This window comes from Haliotis asinina, chromosome 3 (genome assembly GCF_037392515.1).
Source record: "Haliotis asinina isolate JCU_RB_2024 chromosome 3, JCU_Hal_asi_v2, whole genome shotgun sequence".
In the NCBI taxonomy this organism is placed as follows: Eukaryota; Metazoa; Mollusca; class Gastropoda; order Lepetellida; family Haliotidae; genus Haliotis; species Haliotis asinina.
In genome coordinates, this window is record NC_090282.1 from 59,753,944 (window position 1) to 59,780,806 (window position 26,863).

At 39.4% G+C, this 26,863-nt stretch overlaps 1 protein-coding gene across 1 annotated transcript in view; it reads right to left on the reverse strand.

The window, feature by feature from the left end:
• LOC137278244 (thrombospondin type-1 domain-containing protein 4-like) overlaps positions 1–26,863 on the reverse strand; it is a 54,923-nt gene that overhangs the window by 8,023 nt on the left and 20,037 nt on the right. The window contains exons 2-6 of the mRNA XM_067810466.1: positions 11,846–12,041; positions 6,890–7,062; positions 4,011–4,725; positions 910–1,045; positions 320–524 (exon numbers count right to left, since the gene is read on the reverse strand). Of these exons, the coding sequence (XP_067666567.1) occupies positions 320–524; positions 910–1,045; positions 4,011–4,725; positions 6,890–7,062; positions 11,846–12,041 (1,425 nt within the window). The remainder of the gene's footprint in view (positions 1–319; positions 525–909; positions 1,046–4,010; positions 4,726–6,889; positions 7,063–11,845; positions 12,042–26,863) is intronic.

Here is a 26,863-nt window from a genome sequence, read left to right on the forward strand (position 1 = left end):
ATCATATTTTTATGTCTGTATGGTCTGTATCAAAGGCAAGAAATGCACCATTCCTACAATGGAACATAACATATTATTTCGCAAATCAGGGATATACTCTTGGTGAAGTGCAGCACTCCAAAGTTTAATGCACAGACATATTTTGGAAGTAGCCAGATCTTAGTAGGAATTCCTAGATTTTCATTAGTCTCAGGACCAAGATACAAGTAGCTAAAAGTAACAAGTACATAATTAATTTCTGTCAACACTAATACATCTGTCCACTAGTTTCCATGTTAATAGTCTGGAATTATGAGGTTGGACTACAGCATGTACATACCTTGCCCCACTTGCTGGTTCTCCACCTTGCACAGGGCCCCTTCTCACACTGCTGGGCCACTGCTGGCCTTCTGGCCGCATCACACTTGCTAGCTGACACGCTCAAATGGGATGTGGGGGACATGCGTTGTTTACACTCCACACGGCGGGTTTGTGTCCCAGAACCACACGTTACACTGCAGGCACTCCACTCATCCGTCTCCCACCTAAAACAAAAGATATGACATGGCCGACTCATAATTCTCCAAACACAACAACAGCAACGTCTACCCATGAAAATCCAGGTTAGAACTGATCTTCTACATCCCTGTTGTAAGAGGCCACCAACGGGGATCGGATGGTCAGGCTTGTTGACTTGGTTGACCCATGTCATCATATCTAAACTGTGCAGATCGATGGTCATGCTGTTGATCACTAGATTTGTGAACTCTTGATTATTTACAGACCAGCGTCATAAAGCTGGAATACTGCTGAGTGCAGCATAAAACTAAACTCGCTCACTCACAGCAATATTCATGTTGAGCTGATGGTTCATGCCCCACACTGACTTTCAAAAAACTAATGAAGTTCTCATAAAATCACTGGACTCACGCTGGTCCACAAGGGTTGGTGTTGCATGCTACACGCTGTTGCTGTGGCTTGATGGCGTTGTTGCAGTTGTCCTCCGTAACAATCACCTGAGTCTGGGAGCTCTTCAACACACAGACAATCTTGGTCTGCTGGGTACCTGAGGGTAAATAACAGTTTTGGGCTTGAGTCACAGATATAATACAACAGATGCTTAACTGGTAGCTCTCAAATGTACTGACTAAGTGCAACAAAAACTGCCAGCTAGCAAAGAAATGGGCTCTCAGTTGGCTAATTTTGGCTTCATTGTTTTCCTATGACACACAACAGCTTATTCACACAAACACAAATGTTTATTTCAAAATTCTTTAAACACTTTTATTTGAAAGCCATAGTGGAACTTTGAAGAATTTACTGGCCATTTGTTCATAAATTAAATAAAAATGGGAATAAGTAATAAATCCAGTGAGAGAAAAGGAATCATTAACTTACTGACATATGATAGATAATTAACACAAGACAGGTAGCCATTCAGACACATGTTCCTGATTTGCTTGAGATGACCAATTCACCCCAAATCTCAGGAAATATTAATTATATTTGCTGTACTTAAGGGACGTATAATAATTAGTCTCTTGTATAGTGCTTAACTCCACTTTGCAGGGACATGCTCCAAGCACACACAACATAATGGACACCATTACCCCGGAAAACCCAAGCTGCATGTAAGGCGCTAGAAGGAAATAGTCATATGACTTATACCACCGGGTACCCATTTTCTGTTTGGCGAACACGCTTGCAAGCTGTATTTGTGGGGTGGATGGGGTGGTATACACTTATATGCTGTACTCTAGGGGCATGATGCTTCACTATCTATTAGGTCCATAAATTATTGGGATCTTTTTTAAAAAAACTAATTACTTCTGATTATAAACAGCTCAAAATATTAGATTGAATATGATACTATCACCCATCTTATACTGAAACACAAACACATTGACGGGGAGAAAAATGTGGCAAAGAAAACCAAAAGCATATTTATCTTCTATGTATTCCAACTAAAAGGACCTTACTTATAAAAACACAAATTCATATTTCCATAAACTCAGTGACTTCTAAACAAAACCTCTGATGGAAAGAAATAATACCTTTTTTGTAACGAGACCTCCCAGATGCCACCTCTATTCATTTATGAAATACTGATATGTATGACAACATATGTCTGATTACACTTCACATACAGTTGGTGAGACGTGAATGAAACGCCATCTCCTCTGTGTGTTGAGTGTCAGAGAAAAACTCATTCAATCACTTCCTTTCTTTATTTGCTGCCGGAAATCTACATTACTCAGTCGCTGTTGGAACCTGTTAATGCTAATCTAGACTTTTATCAGATTGCAACGTTAAAATACACTCGTCTCAAACATTCCATTGTTAAGGCAGGAGTACTCTGTGGAGAGAAAAATATGGGGTCTGTGAACTGATTTTAACTTGTTGAGAGCTTGTGGCATGTCAATCTTCAATGCTCTCTTACATGGCGAAAATATACATTTCACTCTTGTTTAACCGGATATAGCGAATTATGTAAAACAATTATATACTGTTATAATGGAATTATTGAGAATATTCAAACAATTCATGCATAAACACAAGGATTTATTTTGCTTATATTTACTGTTATCACACCCCGACCTTCTAAAACTGATCCTGTCAGTAATGCCTTATGATAAGTGTGGTTTGTGTAACCTTGGGTAGGGGGATCTATCTTTGTTTGTTGTTTAAACTGTACTCAGCAATAGTACAATTATATGGCGGTGGTCTGTAAATATTCGAGTCTAGACCAGACAATCCAGTGATCAACAGTATGAGCATCGATATACGTAAGTGGAATACAATGAAATATGTCACCCAAGTCAATGAGTCTGACCACCCAATCTTGTTAATTGCCTATCACAAGTATGGATTGCTGAAGATTAATTCTCACCCGGATCTTCACAGGCCACCTGAATATCAGGAATCAGAAATGAGATGCATGTTATATCTGCATAGACTCACATTTATAACGCTAGTCATAATGTTAGTGTGAGGTCCAGACTTGATTCATTCCTGACAGCTGCTATATTACAGGTGTTCGGCATCGAAAAAGAAACAAAATTATAAACAGAACCTGAAAATAGATATTAGATAAGAAATTCTTGCAAGAGCTGACTAAACCTGATATTACAATAGCTAATGTTGCTTGTTACAGCTCATGCTATTGACCACATGTTTGGCCTGTTTCTCTTTGTAAAGAGAAACAAGCCAAATAAAGCTTGGGGTTTCAATGTTCCATTTATCACCTTCAAATTTACAGGTAACACTATACTATTAGACCAGAATACTTACATGTACATTCAAGTCTCATTAATCTGACCTCCATTGATCTGAAAATCGGCTTTATCAGACAATTTTGTTGGTAACAAATTGAAAAAATATAATTTTATTATATGTTATTTAGTCCAACATCCTGTCAGATAAACAAGAATCACTGAATACTTGTTTTTAGATGAACATAATTTGCTCGTGGTAGCAGTATATGATTATGGGGCACACCAACTTCATAAGGCAACATGATATAAGTGGCCACCCCTGACAAGAATCAGTTACTGATTCAACGTCTAATCTAGATATTAACAGGTGCAATAGTGAATTATTTTACTCATACACGTAGATCTAGTCATGTGATTATTTACAGATCACCACCATATGCCTGAAATATTGCAGCAGTAAACAACCAACCAACCAACAAACCCAGTCATGTTCCACAAGGAAATTATAACTGCTCCTCTATAAAACCTCTGGCATTTAGTATTCAATGGGTTATGGCATGTTTGTTTAAGGAAGGTTACTTTTTTGGTCACTGCCTATTAATGTCTCTGAAAGAGCGCCAAATATTTATGTTTTTCTACTGAAAATATATCTGACAATAAAACCTGCCACAATTTTCTGCCAAGTATTTTCATTACATAAAAAAGAAAATTGCATCCCCCTCTGCCAACTGACTATGAAATAATTGGTCCAAAAGAGGGCTAAGATTGCTAAATTTGGAATGTCAGTGAGGTCATGGTATACAACCAATATCTCACCTCCTCCGCATGTTGTGGAACAGTCCGTGAATCCAGATATTCTCCACATGTACTGACTTGCGGAACTGCCCCTGTTCACAGCACCACGGTCCAGAACTGTCTGCTGTCCACTGTATCGAGTCCCGATCTCATTTTCCACACTTCTGGCTTGACCATCTCCTGGACCACGAACATACCTCCTGTCCGTCAGTGCTGCATTGAAATCAAGAGTTTCGTGGCCAGTGAAACGACCATTGCGGTCATATGGCGAAACATATCTTGGCCTTGGTGCCACTTGAATGGGAATTCCTGTTTGAGATGAAACCGTTTTTCGGTTTTGTTGAGTGTAACTTAATCCACGACCACCCAAAGTGTCATAACCATATCTACGTGGGCCAGGTTGATAGTTTCTGTGTGACGCTGACCTTGAACTTTGTTGACCTGGGTACCTTCCATCGTTTCCTTCAGTTCGAAATTCTTCAATTCGTCTGTAGTATTCTGATGAAGAAGGCCCCTCCGATCTGCTGTTATAACTCGGGTTATATTCACCTTCAAAGTGGGGAGTTGAACGTGAACGGTGACGACCTTGGCCATGCCCTTGTGATCTGTGTCGATGCCTGTGATGGACTGTGTTCGGTGTTTGGGGAATGTATGTGCCCTCAAAAGGTGTAAATGGGATATAGTTTGGAAGCAGAAACTCATATGAAATCCCAGGGTTTTTGCTGTTGAACAACAACTGAAAAAGAACAAAGAAAATCATCAAAGACACATGGGCAATATGAACAAACAACATCAAAATAGATATGACAAGAGTACAGAATTTTTTTTTAAAAATTTGCCAGTCTCTCAAAAATTCAGAGTGGTTTATAAAAATTTTAAGCATGAAAGTAATTGATTCAGCTATAAATGTAATTATTTCAAGCATCACTTTTTCATTACCCTCAAGAACTCTCATTTTTGCAACGTGAGTCAATTTCATTTTCTTTTGGGCGAGTTAGACTGTCTAGTGGTCAAAGCGTTCACTTGTCATGCTAAAGACCTGAGTTCAGTTCCCCACATGGGTACACTGATGAAGCCCATTTCCCTGTGATATTGCTGGAATGATGGATATAAAACTAAATTCACTCACTCGCCCCTTTTTTCTTGAAATAAGTCTGTATATTGATTTGACTAACAATGGCAATATGTGCAAGCTGAAAACACACACAGTTAATATTTTACTATGTTTTATACTGATGATATAAGACGGGTGATTTTTTGTACCTAAAGTTCCATACAAACCATCATAAGCAAATGATGCCTAATGATGCCCGATTAAAAGATACCGACTGATCTAAAAGCATATATTGGCACAGGGTGCTAAATATGGCAAATTTTGTACATTTTCATAAATTAAATGTTAACTACACAAATACCAACAATCACATTGTGTTCTCAAGGTCAAGTAATAAAATAGTGTTTAAAGCTACAGCCATATAAATACTTTAAACAGTTTAGTTAGGTCTAATGATTAATCAGGGCAGATGGTCTTGCTCATCATCCAGTCAGCAAAATAGTTTCCAAATTTTGCTGGCAGTCTGGCTAGCTATTCTTGAAAATTACTGGATGACAAAACCATGAGTTCACCAGCCTGAAATTTGAATTTGTGACCTGCACCACATCTCTTTAAGCCGACATAATCTTCAGATTCTAGAGATACTGATGCTCTTGATGAATGCTGTGTACAGAATGGTCAATTATTGAGGACAATTCACACATTTTCAATCCAAACACCAAAATATATCATTCGTCATTCATGCACCTGACAAGAGTATAGCCAGCGACCATCATTTCAGTAAATCCTTACATAACCCTAAAGTTATCACTGCTGCTATCACTGGCAGTGTACGACTCGGCTAATTGCTGAAAGCAGCATGAACTGTTCATCCTAACAGAAAATTCCAATTACCTACAGCTGTAGTATCTATTTTCTACTTAAGGTATACAAGGAGACCAGCAGCCTCCCCCTAATATAGACTTGTTAAACATCTGTTTGCACTCTTTCACCTTAATTATAAATACACATAGTGTTTTTGCAATCTAGTTCAATTAATCTGTTCATAGTAAAGACTCATGCTGGGATTGTCCTATCATGTGGCACCTAATATCCATACACAGTGCATGTAAAAAAATAGTGACTTCTTAAAAGTTGTTTTCAACTGAATCAGCGATAGTGACACCAGAGAGAGGATTCTGGGTTTGATTAAATCATCAGTAGCCTAAGCTAGCTGTTAGAGTGACTAACTAGGTCAGGTGGTCAGTTTCCATCAATTCACTAAGTGTTGCCACCACCCTGACCCCAGATATGGTTTCATAGTATCAGAAGGTAGTGTTTTCAGCAGTATGTATTGGCCATTGTGATTCTTAACTGGAAGAATGCTCTGTTAAATATTTGATAAACCTGAAATTGTAAGTAAAACACTCACTTGTTAACTCACTGACTCATTTACTCACTCTGTCAATCACTCTGTCACTCACCCTCTAACTCACCTATGTATACACTCTCAATCACTCATTCACCTACTCACTTATACGTTCACTCACTCCACTCACCCACTCTCACCCACTCACCTACTCACTCATTCCACTCATCCACTCACTCACTCCACTCACCCACTCTCACTCACTCACTCTTTCTCACCCTCTCACCTACTCACTCTCTCATTCATTCACTCACTCACTCACTCCACTCATCCATTCTCACCCTCTCACTCACTCCACTCACAAACTCTCACTCACCTACTCACCCTCTCACCTACTCACTCACCTATTTACAGTCATTTTCTCACTCACTCACTCACTCACTCACTAACTCACTCACTCACTCTGTCACTCACTCACTCACCCACCCACCCACTCACCTGAACCACCACTGTTTCATTAAGAGACCCATCAGTAAAGATACATTGTCCGGGGCAGTGTGGCCCACTCTGTTTAGCATATCGGAATATCGTCCCAGCGCCACCATACAGCCCAGTCGGCACAAGGGACCAGTAGCTGTTGAATATGCTCTTTGACCTTTTAGTTTTCACAGCTGAAATTAATGGAAAACATCACTTCATTGACAAAACATACATTTTCAAATTACAAAGCATGTCGACAAAATGAACAACTCAGTTTCAAATAAGTTAAGCGGTTTCTGTGTTTACTTTTATCGCTTGTCCGCGTTTTGTTTGATTTGGGATTTTTTACACTGTTAAGTTTGTTTTTTCTTTTATATCTCACTTGCTTTGATCATAAATCAACAGAATAAATATTTCCTAATCTGATTGACAACAAAAAGAACAAGTAAAAAAAAAATGTTCAAAAACAAAACTAACCCAAGTCACACAGTCGTATCTGCAAATGTCAGCATTAAAGAATTTGTCAGTCTCCAACCTACAACCGCCATCTCAACAATGAAATGTCCACGAGTCTCCTCAACATGTCTGCTATGAAACAGACCTGCAACATCCACATTTATCACAAGCTGACCCTCCAACAGTAATGAGCTGACACATGGTAATTAATAATGATAATAATTGTGACCACATGGAACTAATAGCATTCGCAGTGTTACGTAGCCTTGCAGCCAAACTATTTGTAGCCTTCTCATGCTGCGCTTAAGGATGCACGCCAAGTCAACCAGTATCCATTAATGTAACAGATATATGTCTATTATCATCCCACTTGCATTGCCGTTCATCTTGTCCACTCTTTGTCCTGCATGAGGAATTGACTTCCTGACGATCTGACTTAAATACAAGAGATTCTTACTGACATGTTTTCTCATCCATTTAATAAAATAATGTGACCTTTCCTCAAGACTCGTCTTTTTCAAAATGTTGCTAGCTAATCAAAAATCATATTTTCTTATGGTATCTAAATCTTCCCAACGAAAACTATATATTCAGATATATATTCAGAATATACCATCGAGTTTCTATCATCTAATATGCCATTTAACATCTGCCATTTATTTCTAGTATCTATCTTCCATAATCTAGTGTTTAGGTACTTGTTTAGTATCTCTAATATCTAGTCAAACACCTAGTCTTTTGCATCTGTATTTTAAATCTTGTATCTAACATTCAGAATCTAGCATTTCGTCTGAAGAATCTAGCCAGCCCAATTTTGGCCTCATGTGTATTATACATCTTGCAGTTAGATGTTAGCCACTGGTCTCAGTGGTGGGAATATTGAGCTCCCAAGAGCTTGAACACCTAGGTGGGCTGACAACATCCTCCCAAACCAGATGCACATGGGAAACAAGAACCAGGGCTTCAGATCATACACCCTAGTCCCCTGAACTTGCTGGGTTTAAGAAAGAAGCATACTTTTTGTCATGTTCTGACATCTGTAACTTGAGCAAAATTCCCTAGAGGACACAGTTTGTATTGATACATTTTTTTCAAATCAACAAATCAAATTGATATGTGTTTCACTTTTTGACCCTGTTATTTGATGTAAAGAGTTGCATGTGCTGCAACAATCCATCGGAAGTTGTGCAACATTGCGAGACCCATCTTTGATGTGGTTACAATGAACACATGTCGACGTGATCCCAAGGGATGCTAGGAGGTGCTTGTCTCGTTTCCTGGAGTCAACCCTAAACCATCATCTATTATGGGGGAACCTTTGATGGTGAAATGCTGCCTTGCATGGAACAAATACACAGAACAGGAACATTTCCTCTGCATGTGCAACTTTTTGTTATGTCAGAATATCAGCAGTGAAGTTCCAGGTCAAGAATCTGTAATACAGATTCTAAATGCCTTTGAAGAATCATAAGAATCTGTAAAATGCCTTGATAGTTTCATATCAGCCCAGAAATAGGATCTTGATGAGAAATCTGTATGTTTATTCATAATTATTCATTAAAGTATAATGGCAAGGTATCAGACTGGTTGAGTGAACAACTCCACAAGATTTGGCTATGTTGTTGAGATCAGTTTTCAGGCAGATTTCTTGACCCTAGACCAGTGTAATATGTGCCTAACTGTTTGACCATGCCTAACTGTATGAACACAGTAGGTAACATCTGTGACCAGTGTCACACCATGCCTAACTGTATGAACACAGTAGGTAACATCTGTGACCTGTGTCACACCATGCCTAACTGTATGAACACAGTAGGTAACATCTGTGACCTGTGTCACACCATGCCTAACTGTATGAACACAGTAGGTAACATCTGTGACCTGTGTCACACCATGCCTAACTGTATGAACACAGTAGGTAACATCTGTGACCTGTGTCACACCATGCCTAACTGTGTGACACATTGGGCGACAACTGTGACCTGTGTCATACCATGCCTAACTGTATGAACACATTAGGTAACATCTATGACCTGTGTCACACCATGCCAAATAAATGTATGAAGACATTAGGTAACATCTGTGACCAGTGTCACACCATGCCTAAATGTATGAACACATTAGGTAACATCTGTGACCAGTGTCACACCATGCCAGTGAAGTTACATTACAGTCATTCAGTATTCAGAGTATAAGTTATCACATCGTGTTGAGGGAAATACCAGGTTTTATCACTCCCGACTATTTCTCAAGACACAAAGTGAAATGCATTGATTACGCCAAATGTTTTTACTAAATCAAAGAAACCAATACTCATCAAATCGACTTATTATTATGCGAGGTGTTATTATTTATGTGAGATGCCATGGTTCACATTTCCTTGCTGCCATGCTGACACCAGCTGATCGATTGACCTCAGTGCAGTGCACATTACTATAGGCTTGGCAATGCATGCTGTTTTCACTTAGAGTGGTCACAGAGGCATGGCGGGATAAAATGACTTTTGTACTCCCTGTTCACAGATTGGGATGGGCGTGCATGGTAATTTAACCAATATATTATGGTGAACCAATCAAAACTTGACATTCTTACATGAGGCATTATAATATTCTTTATCACTTTATCAGGAGTTGATGGTCAATACAATGCTGAATAAGACCTGCCTAGATAGTTCTGTGTGATATTGTCTTGACACCTGCTCAGCTCTATGTAATATTGTCTTGACACCTGCTCAGCTCTATGTGATATTGTCTTGACACCTGCTCAGCTCTATGTGACATTGTCTTGACAGCTAAAAAGATAGCTCTACGTAATATTGTCTTGACACTTCTCTAATTAGCTCTATATGATTTTGTCTTGATGTCTACCTTCATAGCTCAATGTAATATTGTCCTGACACCTACCTAGATGGCTCTATGTAATAATGGCTTGACATCTATCTAGAGAGCTCTATGTAATGCTGCATTGAGACCTACTTAGATAGTTCTATATAATATTTACCAGCCACATAAAGAAACTGTAAATTGTCAAAAGATTATCCCAGTTGATAAGTACGATAACAATGTCAAAGTTACATATAAACTTTATAGGAGGGATCATGAGACCATAACAAGTCGAAAGAATTTCAATTGAAAAGTAAATCACAATGACATCACGAGTCCACAAGCGGGACAGGGGTCAAACGACCATGTCACAAGCTCAATAACAGGTATGTCAACTATCAGCATTGAGAACAGCAGTGCATCGACGATGCATAGAGTCTATGAAATGTGCAAGGAAGGCTTGTGGGACGTCACGCCAGATTCTCTTAAGTTCTGTTGCATGGTCAAGGTCATTATATGGCGGATGACGACGACGGTGTAGACATCAATCCATCTTGCCCCAAACATGCTCTATCAGGGAGAGATCTGGTGAATTTGCAGGCCAAAGCAGTAAGTCAATGTTGTGGTTTTGCAAGAAATCCATGGCAACCCTTGCCGTATGAGGGCTGACATTGTCCTGTTGGAATGTTAACCCTGGGCCATGACGCTGCAGAAAAGGAATGGCCACAGGTCAAAGAACCTGATCCCTGTAGCCCACACCAGCTAAGTTACCCAAATCAATCACCAAAGGAGTTCTTTGGAGTGTTGTTATTCCACCCCAAATCATCACAGAAGCACCACCAAAGCGATTCCTCTCCAAGGAACAGGCCTGTGCATAACGTTCTCCTATGAGTCTATAAGCATCCATCACTATGGGAAATGTTAAACCTGGACTCATCTGTAAAAACAACATTTCTCCATCAAAACAAGGGTCTGCGGACATGATATTGGCACCACATTTGGCGAGTTTGTCGAGAATGTTGTGTCAGGATAGGTCATACAGCAGGACGTCGTGGTCTGATCCTGTGATGACGTAAACATTTTGAAACTGTGTTGGGGTGAATACGGCGAAGTGCAGGGATGGTCGAGGCAGTCATCACTGCAGTCTGAAACCTTTGGCGTAGATGGGTTACCGTTATCCATCTGTTCTGTCTTGACTTTGGTACACGTGGATGTCCAGAATGTGGCTGATCGATGATGTCATTTGTGTTCTGGTAGCGTCACCCCAGGGCAGAAATGGTGTTCTTGCCTCTTGTCATTGAGACATTCACCCACAGACCATTCCCCATGGCCTCATGACATTGTGCAGACGTTAGCCTTGGCATGCTATACTTTCAATAGCCAGGGCAGGGGGGTGAGCTTTCCAAAGTGACGGTATTGTGTGGCATTCATTTGCTCTGTTTCTCTTTCCCGGAATGCACGTGCAACAATGTATTGCACCTCTCAAGGATGAAACCAATCATGTCATGAAATGTGGCACATGCATGCACGTTGAATACATGTCACTAATCTCTGAGTTAAACTCCTTTAAATTTTGCACAGTTTCTTTATGTGCTAGCATAATTTGACACTGTCTTACACCTAACTTAACAGCAATCTTTGATCACCTTTTTATCATGTACCCAAACAATTTGACATGATAGTGGATGACACCTACCTAAGTAATTCTCAGAAAGCGCCAACTCTGTGATGTTGATGCGACATGCCCCAGTTGGAATCTCCACCACTGGATTGTAGCTTCTCTTGGACAGAACAGTTACCATGAAGATTCCAGCTATCTTCCGACATGAGCTGGGTTTGCGGTCACATGATAGGCAGGTGTCAGTCTGACCCAGCACGTAGGGCAGCACAGACTGAAAGAAATATACAGATTTAGGGTACATTTCATAACAATTTTAAATTTCAAGAAGGACTATGCCATTTATACCTCAGCCATGAATGGGTAACAGCAGGACAAACTGCAAGACAATGGGTAACAGCAGGATAAACTCCAAGACAATGGGTCACAGTAGGATAAACTACAAGACAATGGGTAACAGCAGGATAAACTCCAAGACAATGGGTCACAGTAGGATAAACTACAAGACAATGGGTAACAGTAGGATAAACTACAAGACAACAGGTTACAGCAGGATAAACTACAAGACAACAGGTTACAGCAGGAAAAACTACAAGACTATGGGTAGCAGAAGGATAAACTACAAGAAAATGGGTGACGACGGCAATTTAAGCCATTTATCCAAAGAAAATGTCATCTGAAGGATTGTGAAAGAATTGAGCGATACTTTCCTCCAGGAGGAAAACCTTCACTAGATTGATATTTAGTTCCAGAAATATACTCATCTTAGTCAGAAATATACATCCACAAAATACAATGACTAGGAACCCAGAACAAGTCCTTATTTCTGGTCTCAGACAGTCTAGACTTGTCCAGTCTTTTTAGACTTGAGTTATACTTCTCATTGGAGACAGATGGCACATAAATGATAGAGTTGACATCTGTATATAGATAATTTTGCTTGTAACAAACTAACACACATAAAATGAAAAGGAGTCCCAAGGATACCAGAGATTCAGAGGAAATCTAGACTTGCTTCATTTAAGGCTGTAGCATTTCAGAGAAGGCTTGGCAGTAAGGACAATAATGTGGTTCATGGACTGTGAGACAGACTAGGGTACAATGCGTGAAGTCCATTTCTGGTGTCCCCAGCCGTGATATATTATTGATAAAAGTGGCATAAAACCATATCAGATAGTATGATTCATTCAGTAATTCTAAATACCCATGTAAAACAGCTAGCAAGCTAATGTATCAGGTCCTAAAACACTTGCCTGAGTCTGCTATCACTTTTATGACTCAGGTGAATGCCGCGGTTAGAGATTACCTGGTTACAGAAGAACCACTGCAATGTCTCTGTGCTACACATCACACTTGGCACAATGTGCACACAAGGGCACCACCTTGTGGATTAGCACATCACTTAAAAGAAAACTCTTCTCAACATATCACTTAAATGCATGAATTGTTAAACAATGCTAATCTTCAGCGCTAAACACATTATATAAGTTCTAAATGGTTGCAGAAAGTCATGAAGACAACTTAATCATGGTTAAGCCTATAAAGCTTCCCTTTATCATGATCTGAATCATGATACTATGGAAAGCAAAAGAAAACAAAATAAAAATGGCCATAAAAAATATATTTGTCTTTCAAGTGTTTTTACTATTTATTTTGAGGAAAATAATTTGGCTATGTCAGTGATGTCAATTATAAGGTCTGCCATGTTTGGAGCAGATGTCGAAAGTGCAGTCTGAAACAACATTTAGACATCACTTTAAATGCATTACCTTTAAGGTCAGTGCAATTTATTTTTATTACGAATGATTATTTTCATTAAGTCAGGACTTTTCCACTCCATTTCCCTGTTTCAACTTTGTCTTGTAGTTTATCCTACTGTCACCCATTGTCTTGCAGTTTGTCCTGCTGTTACCACTGTCTTGTAGTCTATCCTGCTGTTACCCATTGTCTTGCATTTAATGCTACTGTCACCCATTGTCTTGTAGTTTGTCCTGCTGTTACCCATTGTCTTGTAGTTTATCCTACTGTCATGCATTGTCTTTCTAGTTTGTCCTGCTGTTACCCATGGTCATATAGTTTATAATTATCCTGTTGTTACCCATTGTCTTGCAGTTTATCCTACTGTAACCCATTGTCTTGCAGTTTATTCCACTGTATGTACAATTCCTACAATGGCCACTAAGTAGAATACTCTTTCCAGTTGTTTGAAGTCTTACCTATTTGTATGGAAAATAGCACTAAACAATGAAATCTGATGGACCCTCCTTGTGAGACAATCATACTTGATGCACAAAGACCTCCCACTTGTTAAGCAAACCTTTCACAAGTTGCACTATTATGGCTGTTGTGGCAAATATTATCATGAAATCAGAACTACAGATTGTCAGAACTGTGATTCTTCAAAAGTCCTGTTCAAAACAAACAAAGCAATTTTCATCTCACATTTCAATCCCAACAAGGACACCATTGTCAAGTCTACACTTACAAATCGTGTACAGCATGACAGACAGGCATACTTCAAAAACATGTCCTAGAAGAACTGGAATGTCGACATGGACATGAATGTGAACATAGAATGAACGCCCTAACATATCCTAAGACCACCCAACAGATCGGCACACTTCATTCATAACTACACAAAGTAACATAAATATATAGATATCACATTCAAAACGTGTAGCTAACACTTTGCCGAGAGAGAGTTGGCAAGGCTTTGCATACTTCCCCTAGGTGTGGCAACAAGGTGTGATAATATGACGCCCTCCATAGCTGGAGAAGTTGTGTGTAGGGGAAGTGGTTTCTGTACATGGCGCAGAGTCAGGGCCAAACTGGTTTTGGGAAGAAAATGCAACATGTATTTGTAACCAAAGTGCAGTTATCATGAAAGCTGCGGAGTTAACAATGACATGGAGTGCACACAGTGTCAACATTTCTGTGATCAGTGGCTTCACTGATGACTGGATGATATGACAAGCTGTACAGATCATATGTACAAACTGTGTGGACAGATCCTTCTTACAGACTGCACTTACACAATTTATGTACAGAGTTTATGAACAGATCTTGTGTATAGATAGTTTTTCACATAATATGGCCTGTAGCAAATGCACAAATACCACACACTTGTAGATCATGTTTAATGAGTGAGGGAGTCCAAGTTTTACGCTGCTTGTAGTAATATTCAAACAACATCACGACAAGGGACACCAGAAATGGGCTTCACACATTGTACACATGTCGAGAATTGAACCTGTGTCTTCGGTGTGGTGAGTGAACGCTTTCCCCACTAGCCTACCCCATCGCCCTCATGGAGATTACCTGTACAGATCACATGTACAGATGTGGCACAGGTGTGAGCAATAGTCCATCCACATCATGATAAACAAGAAATAATCAAATATATTCAGATAAACAAGTGATTGACTGCATGAGCATCATGCATGTAGGTCTGTGGGACTTTAGTCTCCATGATGATTTTAGTGAATTCAGTTTGAAGTAACGGTATTTTAGTGAATCACAGCACATAAGTTTCATAACTGGGGGCAATCCATAGTAATACAGTCTGTTTCTTATACCATATTCAGATCTTCAGTACTGGGCCCATAATGCACAAAATGACCGTAGTGCTACAACTTTCTTAAGCCGATGTTAAAGGATGGGAGTCTGAATCATAGTAGCACTACGATTGTTTTTTGTAACTGAGCCCTGGTACTCTATCTGAACTATCTACTACTGCCATGAAACTCAAGCATTACATTTGCTTTTTATCAACCTAATTTATTGCAACATATGGAATACGTTAAGAAACTCATTAAAAAACAATTTTTGCAATTAATTTTTCAAAGACATTTTGTAATCAACAAAGAATCCCCCATTGTCATGGCAGGTACTGATGTATAAGATTTCAACAGCAATCTGATATTTCCACCCTTAACCCAGCACATCACCCAGCACAGACATCCCTCGGGTCTATCTGGTATACAATCTACCGATCTGCAAACCATATAGAATTAAGTCTTAAAGCTATTTCTGTGTTCAAGTCGTGACAAGCAATATAACATTTCACATAGAGATGTTTTCTCTCCACAACATCAGTCAAGATTAACTTGAAAAGACATGAAACATTTTTTTCAAACATTCTAAAAAATTCTGAAGTTTTTGCTACTGAAGTGTCAGTTTGCCAAAAAGATCTCAACATGAAATCATCTCCTAATAAAAAACATTTCAGGTTGTTTATGAAAGACACCTGGTGGTATTTATCACTGTGTCATATCTTCCACTACATGTAACACCCTCTTTGTTAAAGTCTCTATCTAAATCAGTTGTTTCTTCCCCTTGTGTAAGCAAGCACTTAGGAATTCCTCACAGATGAAATACTGCCTTATGAATAGTTTTTTACTTGTTTTGTCCACGAGTTTGCTTTCTGAGTCAGGGCTGAACTATGTTTCAGTTCAACAGAGACTGAGAAGTTACTTGCCTTCACCAAATCTGTAACAGTACTGTCATGTACAACAGAGTATGTTTGGACCTGGAGCAGACAAACCAGTGGTTGAGAGAGTGAGCATCGTGGTACTAGACTTTATAATGCTGTGTACACTAGACTATGTTTGTGTTTGGGCCTCGAGCAGACACACCAATGGTTGAGAGAGTGAACATCATGGTGCCCGACTTTATAATGTTGTGTATAAGTCTATACACTAGAATATGTGTGTGTTTGGACCTGGAGCAGACAAACCAGTGTTAAAAAATGTGAGCATATTCCCATTCCCCAAAATGCAAAAGTATTTTATAATTAATTACAAAATGTTTATTTTGTATCTGATCTCTACAAATATGTTGATCATTTTTATCATCCTTCCTCAGAGACACAGTTGTATTCAGAGGGATTTGACTCCCTCTGATCTGGGATCTGAACACATTAACATCAGATCCTGGAAGGGATAAGAGAGGCAACTCTGTATTGTAATTATGAGGGCTTTGTTACTAGACCATCAACTCCCTCAAACGGTGTTTGTCACCATATGGCTGAAATAATGCTGATGTGACCTTAATTTTTAAGTCACTCACTCACACATTCAGTGTTCAATAGATATTTATTACGTTATGACAAAAAAGTACCTAACAAGAATTTTACAGTGAATTCTGTGTTTTCTTCTCTTCTGAAACCTTTCTTGCTGTTATGCCATTGATGCTCAATGCATGGAAGAAAAAATTATTTAGCCGTTATATTATATCAGTATTACAAATAATAATTTAGAATCTGTGACGTAACAAGATTGTTTCCTCATAAATATACTGCAAACTGAAACCTACAATAACTGATGTGTATTTCACAAAAATACCAGTCTGTAGATAAGAAGGTGCTATCTGCAGAACTTTTATGAAAAACCTTGTGCATGTGTGAATGATAACAGGTAGACAATCTATCCATTGTTTGTTTCTGCTCAAAACTTTTTCGATTTTTCTGACATATTTGTGTATTATATGTTGGTATCTAAGTTAGATAAATGACTCATGCTTGTTCAGCTTTGGAATATGTACACACAGAAAGAACACACATTCCTCTCAGTTTTCTTTCCAACAGTTTAACATCCCCACCTTTAACATCTACATAATACAAAAAAACACAACAAACAAATAAATTACAATTTCATGGAGATCACCACTTATCTCAATAACAGCACAAGTCATTATTTTGTTTTTGCTTCATAAAATTAACTTCAAAGGTACACATCTGTGGATCTATTTTTCAATATCCTGATTCCTACTTTTGTTATAACCTCATATAGCCGTCTGCACCAATCAAATGACATCATCCGACAGGAAGCTATCACTTCACTTAAGTTTTTCAAACCGCCTCTGACATTTCAAACACACAATCAAGTCTACATTTTCCACTAATTAACGCAATATTTCTTTCATCTCTTCACGTATAACTTTTTGAAGATGGAACCAAGAAAGTCTGCAATTCATTCTCATTTCGATATAAGCCCAAACTAAATCACAGACTAAAAACAATTTTTCTACCACGAGATTATTAAATAATAACAATGAAACAATATCTTAAACATATTTTTCAGTTGCAAACAAAGCACCATGTTTTTGCGTATTGGAATGTTAACGTTAGATTAACATCGTTTCCTGTAAGACGAAATCAAGCCAATATTGTGAAATTTGAGTTGGTGCATCCTGCTTTCAAATGTCAAGTTTGTTTCTTTTCAATTTTGTTCATATCTAAATTCCAAACTTTGTGATGTGTACATGGAAAAGAAATTGCTGGTGTAGATAAGCCAACTTGGCACAAGCTCCAGAACATCAGATGTGTAGATGTTTGCACAGACAGCTAGGACTTCCGCTTTAAGAAATGACTGTTCTCCCCAGATGCCACTCGATATATCAGTTTTAAGATCAGTAAAAGAATGCATAAATTCTTTCCTCATTTAATAAGGTAAAATACTCATAACACAAGTCACTGGCAACAAAACATGTATCTCAAAGGTATGTGATGTAAAATACACTTGCTTAAGCATGATCAAAATTGTTTTACCAAAATTATTAACAATTAGTATCGTTCCTTCACTTAATTTGATGGTATGAATGACTGGCATTCATACTGACAGCTTCTAACTGCCTTATTACCAAGTACAAAACGGATGTAACATTGGAACATTTCATTTTGTACAGACTTTTGGGAAATGTCTAACATTTAGGATGACAGTTTGTGTTTTAATCCTAATCCTAATCCCACTTTTAGCAATAGTACAGCAATATTACAGCAGATGGTACCCATGTTGGTATTGAACCTAAGTCTTCGGCATAATGAGCAAAAACTTTAACCACTAGGCTACCCCACCACCCCACACATGACAGAAACTGATTACAAAGCTCTGCTCGTCAATTGATATGTCAAGACAAAAAATGTGTCTTCTTCTTAATTTTTCATATACACATTCAGCTCCACCATCAATCATCCATTGAAACGCCCCGAGAGAGGCATCAAGGACCCACAGGGCAGACTTTCTCGTTATAAATCTATTTGAGTTCCTTGCCAATTCTTTCCTCAGATTTTGATAATGAATATATATTGCTTGGCTCATTACAAGTACTTGTTATTCCATCATACATGTAGAAGCTGCCAATCTTGGGTGTGTTTAAATGGAGCATGATACAAGGAAAGCAATACCCTGTGTCTGCAGGTTTAGGTACTTTACTCTGCACATGCTAATGAACCGTGTGTTCTGCATCGTGTTAACGCTAAAACGTGAACTTGTTAGGCTGTTATGTGTGTGTGTTCATTTCAGCCTTTGTATTGGCCCACTGATTGTGGGATGGAGGATTAGTCAAGTGATTAAAGTACCCGCTTGTAATACCAATACCTGGGTTCGATTCCTCACATGGGTACAACGTGTGAAGCCAATTTCAGGTGTCCCCTGCCATGATATTGATATAATATTGCTAAAAGTGCGTAAAACTAGACTCACTCACTCCTTGGATTATCATGACCTTTGTAGACTGTGTTGGCCCAAAGTAACACAATGGGCCAACTTAGTGTGATTGTGCCACCATGATACTGAGGTCTGATACAGTCATTATGTTGTCATTAGGACAGGACTTGGATCTCTTTATGTGGGCGGAATAAATAAAACCTTATCATGACAGATATCAACTGCTCTGTAGAATGATTTCTAAAAATGTTAAAAGTATCTTAGAAATAGAAATTTGTAAGCATGCATATGTAAATATTCAGAATGAAGATCCTTGGATACTTAGTACATAGCATTAGGATGAAGATCCTATCCTACTAATGATAACACTATAATGATGAAAATAATATGCTAGTATGAAAATAATATGCTACTATGAAAATAATATGCTAGTATGAAAATAATATGCTACTATGAAAATAATACATTAGTATGAAAATAATATGCTACTATGAAAATAATATGCTAGTATGAAAATAATATGATACCATAAGGGTAAAATATCAGATGATTCAGATGATAATCATGAAAATCATACACTACAGATGACAACAGTCCAAATGGACAAAGATCATATCCTGCAGATTATAACATCATATGGATGAAAATCATATCCTACAGATGACACACCATCAGGGTGAAAATCATATGATACAGATGAAAACACCATAAGGATAAAGATCATATGATGCAGAAGATAACACCATGAGGATAAAGATCATATGATGCAGATGATAACACCAGAAGGATAAAGATCATATGATGCAGATGATAACACCATAAGGATAAAGATCATATGATGCAGATGATAACACCAGAAGGATAAAGATCATATGATGCAGATGATAACACCAGAAGGATAAAGATCATATGATGCAGATGATAACACCATAAGGATAAAGATCATATGATGCAGATGATAACACCAGAAGGATAAAGATCATATGATGCAGATGATAACACCAGAAGGATAAAGATCATATGATGCAGATGATAACACCATAAGGATAAAGATCATTTCCAGCATTATAACAATATTGGGATGAAGATCATAGCCTAGAGAAAATCCTTTCCCAAAGATGATAAAAACATAATGATAAAATCATTTTCGACAGATGATGACATTAGGATGTCATATGACCTCAACAGGTATGTGAATGCTTTTAATGTTCAGAACTTGCCTACAAAAATAATTCCTACACATAACAATCAAACTAAGGTTCAAATAATGAAAAACATTTCCTTGTCTACATTTATTAGAGTAACACAAGACTGGCATTTCAGTGAGGGCAACCAACAGATAAACATGCAGCCATAATCCTTCATCGTAATGCAAGAAAATATGTTTCCTGCAGCGACAAAACTATCCAGTAAATAGTTGTGTATGCAGAGAACTGTGCACAGAGCTAGTAATGTCCTTTGTGTGCAAGGCACATGCAATCAGACTGTTGAAATCTTACTCTGCCATCTCCTTCTATTGTCAAAGAAACACAATAAGAAAATGGACTTCAAATTCCGTGAATGTACGGCATGTGTCAACATCACCTCGGCCATTATAACCAGCAATTTGCATGATTTAGGATGGGGAGTTTTTCAAGCAAGGAGTGATGGGGACTCTCTGGACTGTATTAATGTCTTGATGACAAACCTCCCCTGAGGTTGTTATCCTCGCAGCTGTAGCTGAGGGGGGCCTATGATCCAGCATACAGACTCTAGCTTAGCAGAGGGAGGGGTGGACAACCCTCTTATATATGCTCAGACAGGGGCACAAGTACAGATATGAAATTGTTCAGCTCAATTTGACACTATCAGCTTATATTTATTTCATTAAATTGTCTGATTTTTTCAGTAAGATGATCAACACAACATTGAACCTTGTTAATGCATAGGTCAGTTATGCTTGAATGGACTGAGGTCTGGCCAAACTGAAGAATTGGGCTTTTTTCCATCTGAGTGACACGTTCCTATGTTAATGGTCAGGTCAGTTGTGCATAAAAATGTTAGTAATTCTCTTCTTGGTATACGTATGCACGACAACCATTAGGGAGACAGAGTTAAGCTGATTCTGCTTTGATCAGTAGCAGAAGCATTTCTATAGAATTTCAAGTATATAATGTATGACATGGAATCGCCAGTGTGCAAGGTTCAATGGTTTTAGTATTCACAAAATAGTACACAACTGAATGGTGGCTATTGTGTAGTGCTTCACCAGCAGTTTTACAGCTGTAGACTCAGGAAGCACCATGATTTGGTAAGTGCTAGCATGATGACTGTCAGCGCCATTGCTGGCTGAATGTGAACACAATCTTATAACTGAATGTCAACAATACTACTTAATGAATGTCAACAAGCTCACTTGGCAGATGTGAACACAATCACTTGGTGAATATGGAAACAATTGCTTGATGAATATGAACACACTTGCTTTCGGTGAATACAATCACTTGATGAATGTGAACACAACCACTTGATAAATGTGAATACAATCAGATGATGAATGTGTGGATTAGGGAATTAGTGAATAAAAACAAACTGAATGATCTGGCCAAAAAATGTTTTGAATTCTACATCTGATCCTGAAAACACGGAATTAACATCTTAAGGCACTGATGAAAAAGACAGACTGATTCTCACAAAAACACCATAATCCTCCCCCTCAGGATATTTAATCATGGTTCCTGCAGCCTCTAAACATTGTATTCTGATACATGCAAACCAGCTATAGATGGCACTGATCCAGTCTCAAGAACATGTCACCTCAACGGCCAAGCCACACACTGTAACCATCCAATCCCCATTTTAACAGGCTGTATCAACAAAACAGTGGTACTGAGGATTCTATCCTGCTTCAAGGAAGACATGTCTTGACAATAATAGAATGAATTCAGGGCCATCTTTGCACAAAAGCAATCCTCTTTTCGAGCCCACAACAGAGGGGAGTATCCTGATTGCCTCCCTTCCATGATTAGCCAGCTAAGTGATGTGCGTTATCTAAAGTAGGGGAGCAGGTTAGGAAGTTTTCTGGAGAGACTGTATACCCTTGAAGTTGGACAATAATTCCTGCATGAGCATGAGGAACTAATTATGGCCTCAACATGGCCAATTAGTACGCCAGTTATCACGGCATCTCACTCCCAGCTCATTGCCCCAGTCATGTGATGAAAATATAAAGCTAGTGGAGGAGATTCTAATCATACATGCATATATATAGTTGTTTATCTTACATAGATACTTCTTCGAGCTGGCTAGTTATGTTTCATCATAAGTATGTAGGTCACAGTGACACAGTCTGAAGGACACAGGCAGGGATTTCCGGTACCACAATACTTAAAGGAATAAAGCTAATAATACCCTTCCAGTGTTAACATATGGGTTCCTTCTGGTGCCAGATATTGTTGTCAAGGTAATGTCACATGAAACCACATTGCCATATTATAGTCATATATTGAAGCCATTTGCTGTGATCATATATTAAAGTAAATCTCAAATTCTATATTATGATAATAACATAAATATGTTTACAAATATACTAACATTCTAAAAAGACATGCAATTACCAAACACAAAAATGTGGAACTAATTAAAATCTCATTCAAAGTGTTTCAAGATCTCCCAAGATCTTTTTTCATAGCAAAAGTGGATCATGCATTATATCAGTATATATACATGCTTAAAACACATAGCTTCAATAACAGTCATATGTTGTTGCCACGATAACCTGAATCAGATCCTCCTCAGGCAAGGGAGTTAACTATCATTAAAGTCCATAAGTCAGTTAGAATTGAGTCTGAAAGGTCAGATAATTCAGACAGTGACTGACAAAAAGTGACACCACTCTAAGCACATTGAAACGGTCACAAGTAAACGCCTATTTGCCAAGTAAGCACGAGAGCACATGATTCAGTTGGTCACTTCACCCCAGTCACCAACAATGGATATCACACACTGTACCTATATGGGTGATTGAACTAGATATTATTGTAAACATTCAGTGTGCTGTTGCACGAAACAACATAAGCACTAAGTCTACCTGAAGTCTATGTTATGGTATGGGGGTTACAGTCACCTTAGTGCCAAGATCGCTTTGTACAACGGCATCCAGCTCTCAAGCCATCAATCCAGCTCACTGGAAGTGTCATATTGATTCAAATGTCATAATGTATATAAGGCCAGACAAATTTTATTTATTGTTTTACAGATGTGCCAATGGCATTTTTTAAGAATAAATATACAATAATTAATTTTTTAACAAAATAATATTCTAATATTAATGTGATAAGAGTGAAATATTTTTTAAATCAGAGTAAAACCTAAACTCACTCAACATAATTTTAGTTGATTAAAACAAACCAATAGATTTAGAAATTCATGTGGGTTTTGGCCTTGATTGATATTATATGTGGTGTTTTGTTATATATATATGACTCTTGCCTTTAGGTTTTCTAAGGACAAAAAATCTGTAAACAAGAAATAAAATTGATCTGGCCTATTGTTACTTTACACACATGTACAGTTCTATCAGCTCTAATGTTAATAATCCCCATAATTCTGTGTCAGTTGAACACCCCTTTACTGAGACATTTCTGAACTGTTGAACGCCATAAGTACTACCCTGAAACAGAATCTGAGTGAATCGTGATTTGAACCCATGATCGTAAGTTCCTGGCACACCAAAGGGAGGTAACTGTGCACATTTTAGAAAGAAACATGTAATTACCACTGAACACTTGAAAATATCCCAAATGACAAATAACAGCATGTAGTTAGTTCTAAAGCAGACATAGATTCCATAAAGTGATCTCTTCTTTAGCCACCCCAACCATGGCATGTTAACAACCAGGCAATTAGAGACCCACCACTTTATCATAGATGGGAATATACAGATTGATTACTAAGGCTTGCAACATTCAAGCCAGGTGCCCCCTCCTACACCAAAATAACCACCAACTCAAGTATGTTTAGCTGTGAATTGACACGCCAACGATGACAGATAAAAATGCTTGAAGTCCTCATTCAACAGCGTAATAATAGATTCTGACATAAGGTTTACACCTGACAATGAAATCACACTTACAGCTGACACCAAGATTGTAATTTACATGGGAACTGTCCTGTTGGAGTTATGAGTTTTCTTGGGTAAATACAGAACATGAACGGATCGCATAGACACATATTATTGTTAATAGCACTTACTTCAGTTGTCAAGCTTTTTAATCATGAGTCTGAAATTCTTTTCATATGGAGTTGTTGAGTAAATATTGTTATGAAATAGAATGAATAATTAGAGATGCCATGTTTGAGGGAGGAAATACTTAGCATGTAAATGTGAAACCAATATCCTGAGTTGTAGCTGTACACAGTGGTTTGAACACAAGGAACTGATAAAGGTGGACAACTTGCAGATGGTGAATAGATGGAGGTGCCCCACATGGAGAGAGAACTGATGGACGTGGATCACATGGAGACGGTGAACTGATGGAGATAGACCCATAGAGATGGGGAACTGATGAAGGTGGACCACATGGAGATGGTGAAGTGATACAGGTGGACCACATGGAGATGGTGAAAAGATACAGGTGGACCACATGGAGATGTTGACATGTTACAGGTGGACCCATAGAGATGGTGAACTGATGGAGGTGGACCAGATAGAAATAGTGAGCTGATGGAGGTGGACCAGATGTAGAAGCTGAACTGATTGAGGTAGACCACATGGAGATGGTGGACCGATGGAGGTGGATCACATGGAGATGCTGAACTGATGGAGGTGGGCCACATGGAGAAGGTGAAGTGATGGAGGTGGACCACATGGAGATGGTGAACTGATGGAGGTGGGCCACATGGAGATGGTGAAGTGATGGAGGTGGACCACATGGAGATGGTGAAGTGATGGAAGTGGATCACATGGAGATGCTGAACTGATGGAGGTGGGCCACATGGAGATGGTGAAGTGATGGAGGTGGACCACATGGAGATGGTGAAGTGATGGAGGTGGGCCACATGGAGATGGTGAAGTGATGGAGGTGGGCCACATGGAGATGGTGAACTGATGGAGGTGGGCCACATGGAGATGGTGAACTGATGGAGGTGGGCCACATGGAGATGGTGAAGTGATGGAGGTGGACCACATGGAGATGGTGAAGTGATGGAGGTGGATCACATGGAGATGCTGAACTGATGGAGGTGGGCCACATGGAGATGGTGAAGTGATGGAGGTGGACCACATGGAGATGGTGAACTGATGGAGGTGGGCCACATGGAGATGGTGAAGTGATGGAGGTGGATCACATGGAGATGCTGAACTGATGGAGGTGGGCCACATGGAGATGGTGAAGTGATGGAGGTGGGCCACATGGAGATGGTGAACTGATGGAGGTGGGCCACATGGAGATGGTGAAGTGATGGAGGTGGACCATATGCAGATGGTGAACTGATGGAGGTAGACCACATGGAGATGGTGAACTGATGGAGGTAGACCACATGGAGATGGTGAACTGATGGTGGTGGACCACATGGAGATGGTGAAGTGATGGAGGTGGGCCACATGGAGATGGTGAAGTGATGGAGGTGGACCATATGCAGATGGTGAACTGATGGAGGTGGACCACATGGAGATGGTGAACTGATGGAGGTGGATCACATGGAGATGCTGAACTGATGGAGGTAGACCACATGGAGATGGTGAACTGATGGTGGTGGACCACATGGAGATGGTGAAGTGATGGAGGTGGGCCACATGGAGATGGTGAAGTGATGGAGGTGGACCATATGCAGATGGTGAACTGATGGAGGTGGGCCACATGGAGATGGTGAACTGATGGTGGTGGACCACATGGAGATGGTGAAGTGATGGAGGTGGGCCACATGGAGATGGTGAAGTGATGGAGGTGGGCCACATGGAGATGGTGAAGTGATGGAGGTGGACCATATGCAGATGGTGAACTGATGGAGGTGGACCACATGGAGATGGTGAACTGATGGTGGTGGACCACATGGAGATGGTGAAGTGATGGAGGTGGGCCACATGGAGATGGTGAAGTGATGGAGGTGGACCATATGCAGATGGTGAACTGATGGAGGTGGGCCACATGGAGATGGTGAAGTGATGGAGGTGGACCACATGGAGATGGTGAAGTGATGGAGGTGGACCATATGCAGATGGTGAACTGATGGAGGTGGGCCACATGGAGATGGTGAACTGATGGAGGTGGACCATATGCAGATGGTGAAGTGATGGAGGTGGGCCACATGGAGATGGTGAAGTGATGGAGGTGGGCCACATGGAGATGGTGAAGTGATGGAGGTGGACCATATGCAGATGGTGAACTGATGGAGGTGGACCACATGGAGATGGTGAACTGATGGAGGTGGATCACATGGAGATGCTGAACTGATGGAGGTAGACCACATGGAGATGGTGAACTGATGGTGGTGGACCACATGGAGATGGTGAAGTGATGGAGGTGGGCCACATGGAGATGGTGAAGTGATGGAGGTGGACCATATGCAGATGGTGAACTGATGGAGGTGGGCCACATGGAGATGGTGAACTGATGGTGGTGGACCACATGGAGATGGTGAAGTGATGGAGGTGGGCCACATGGAGATGGTG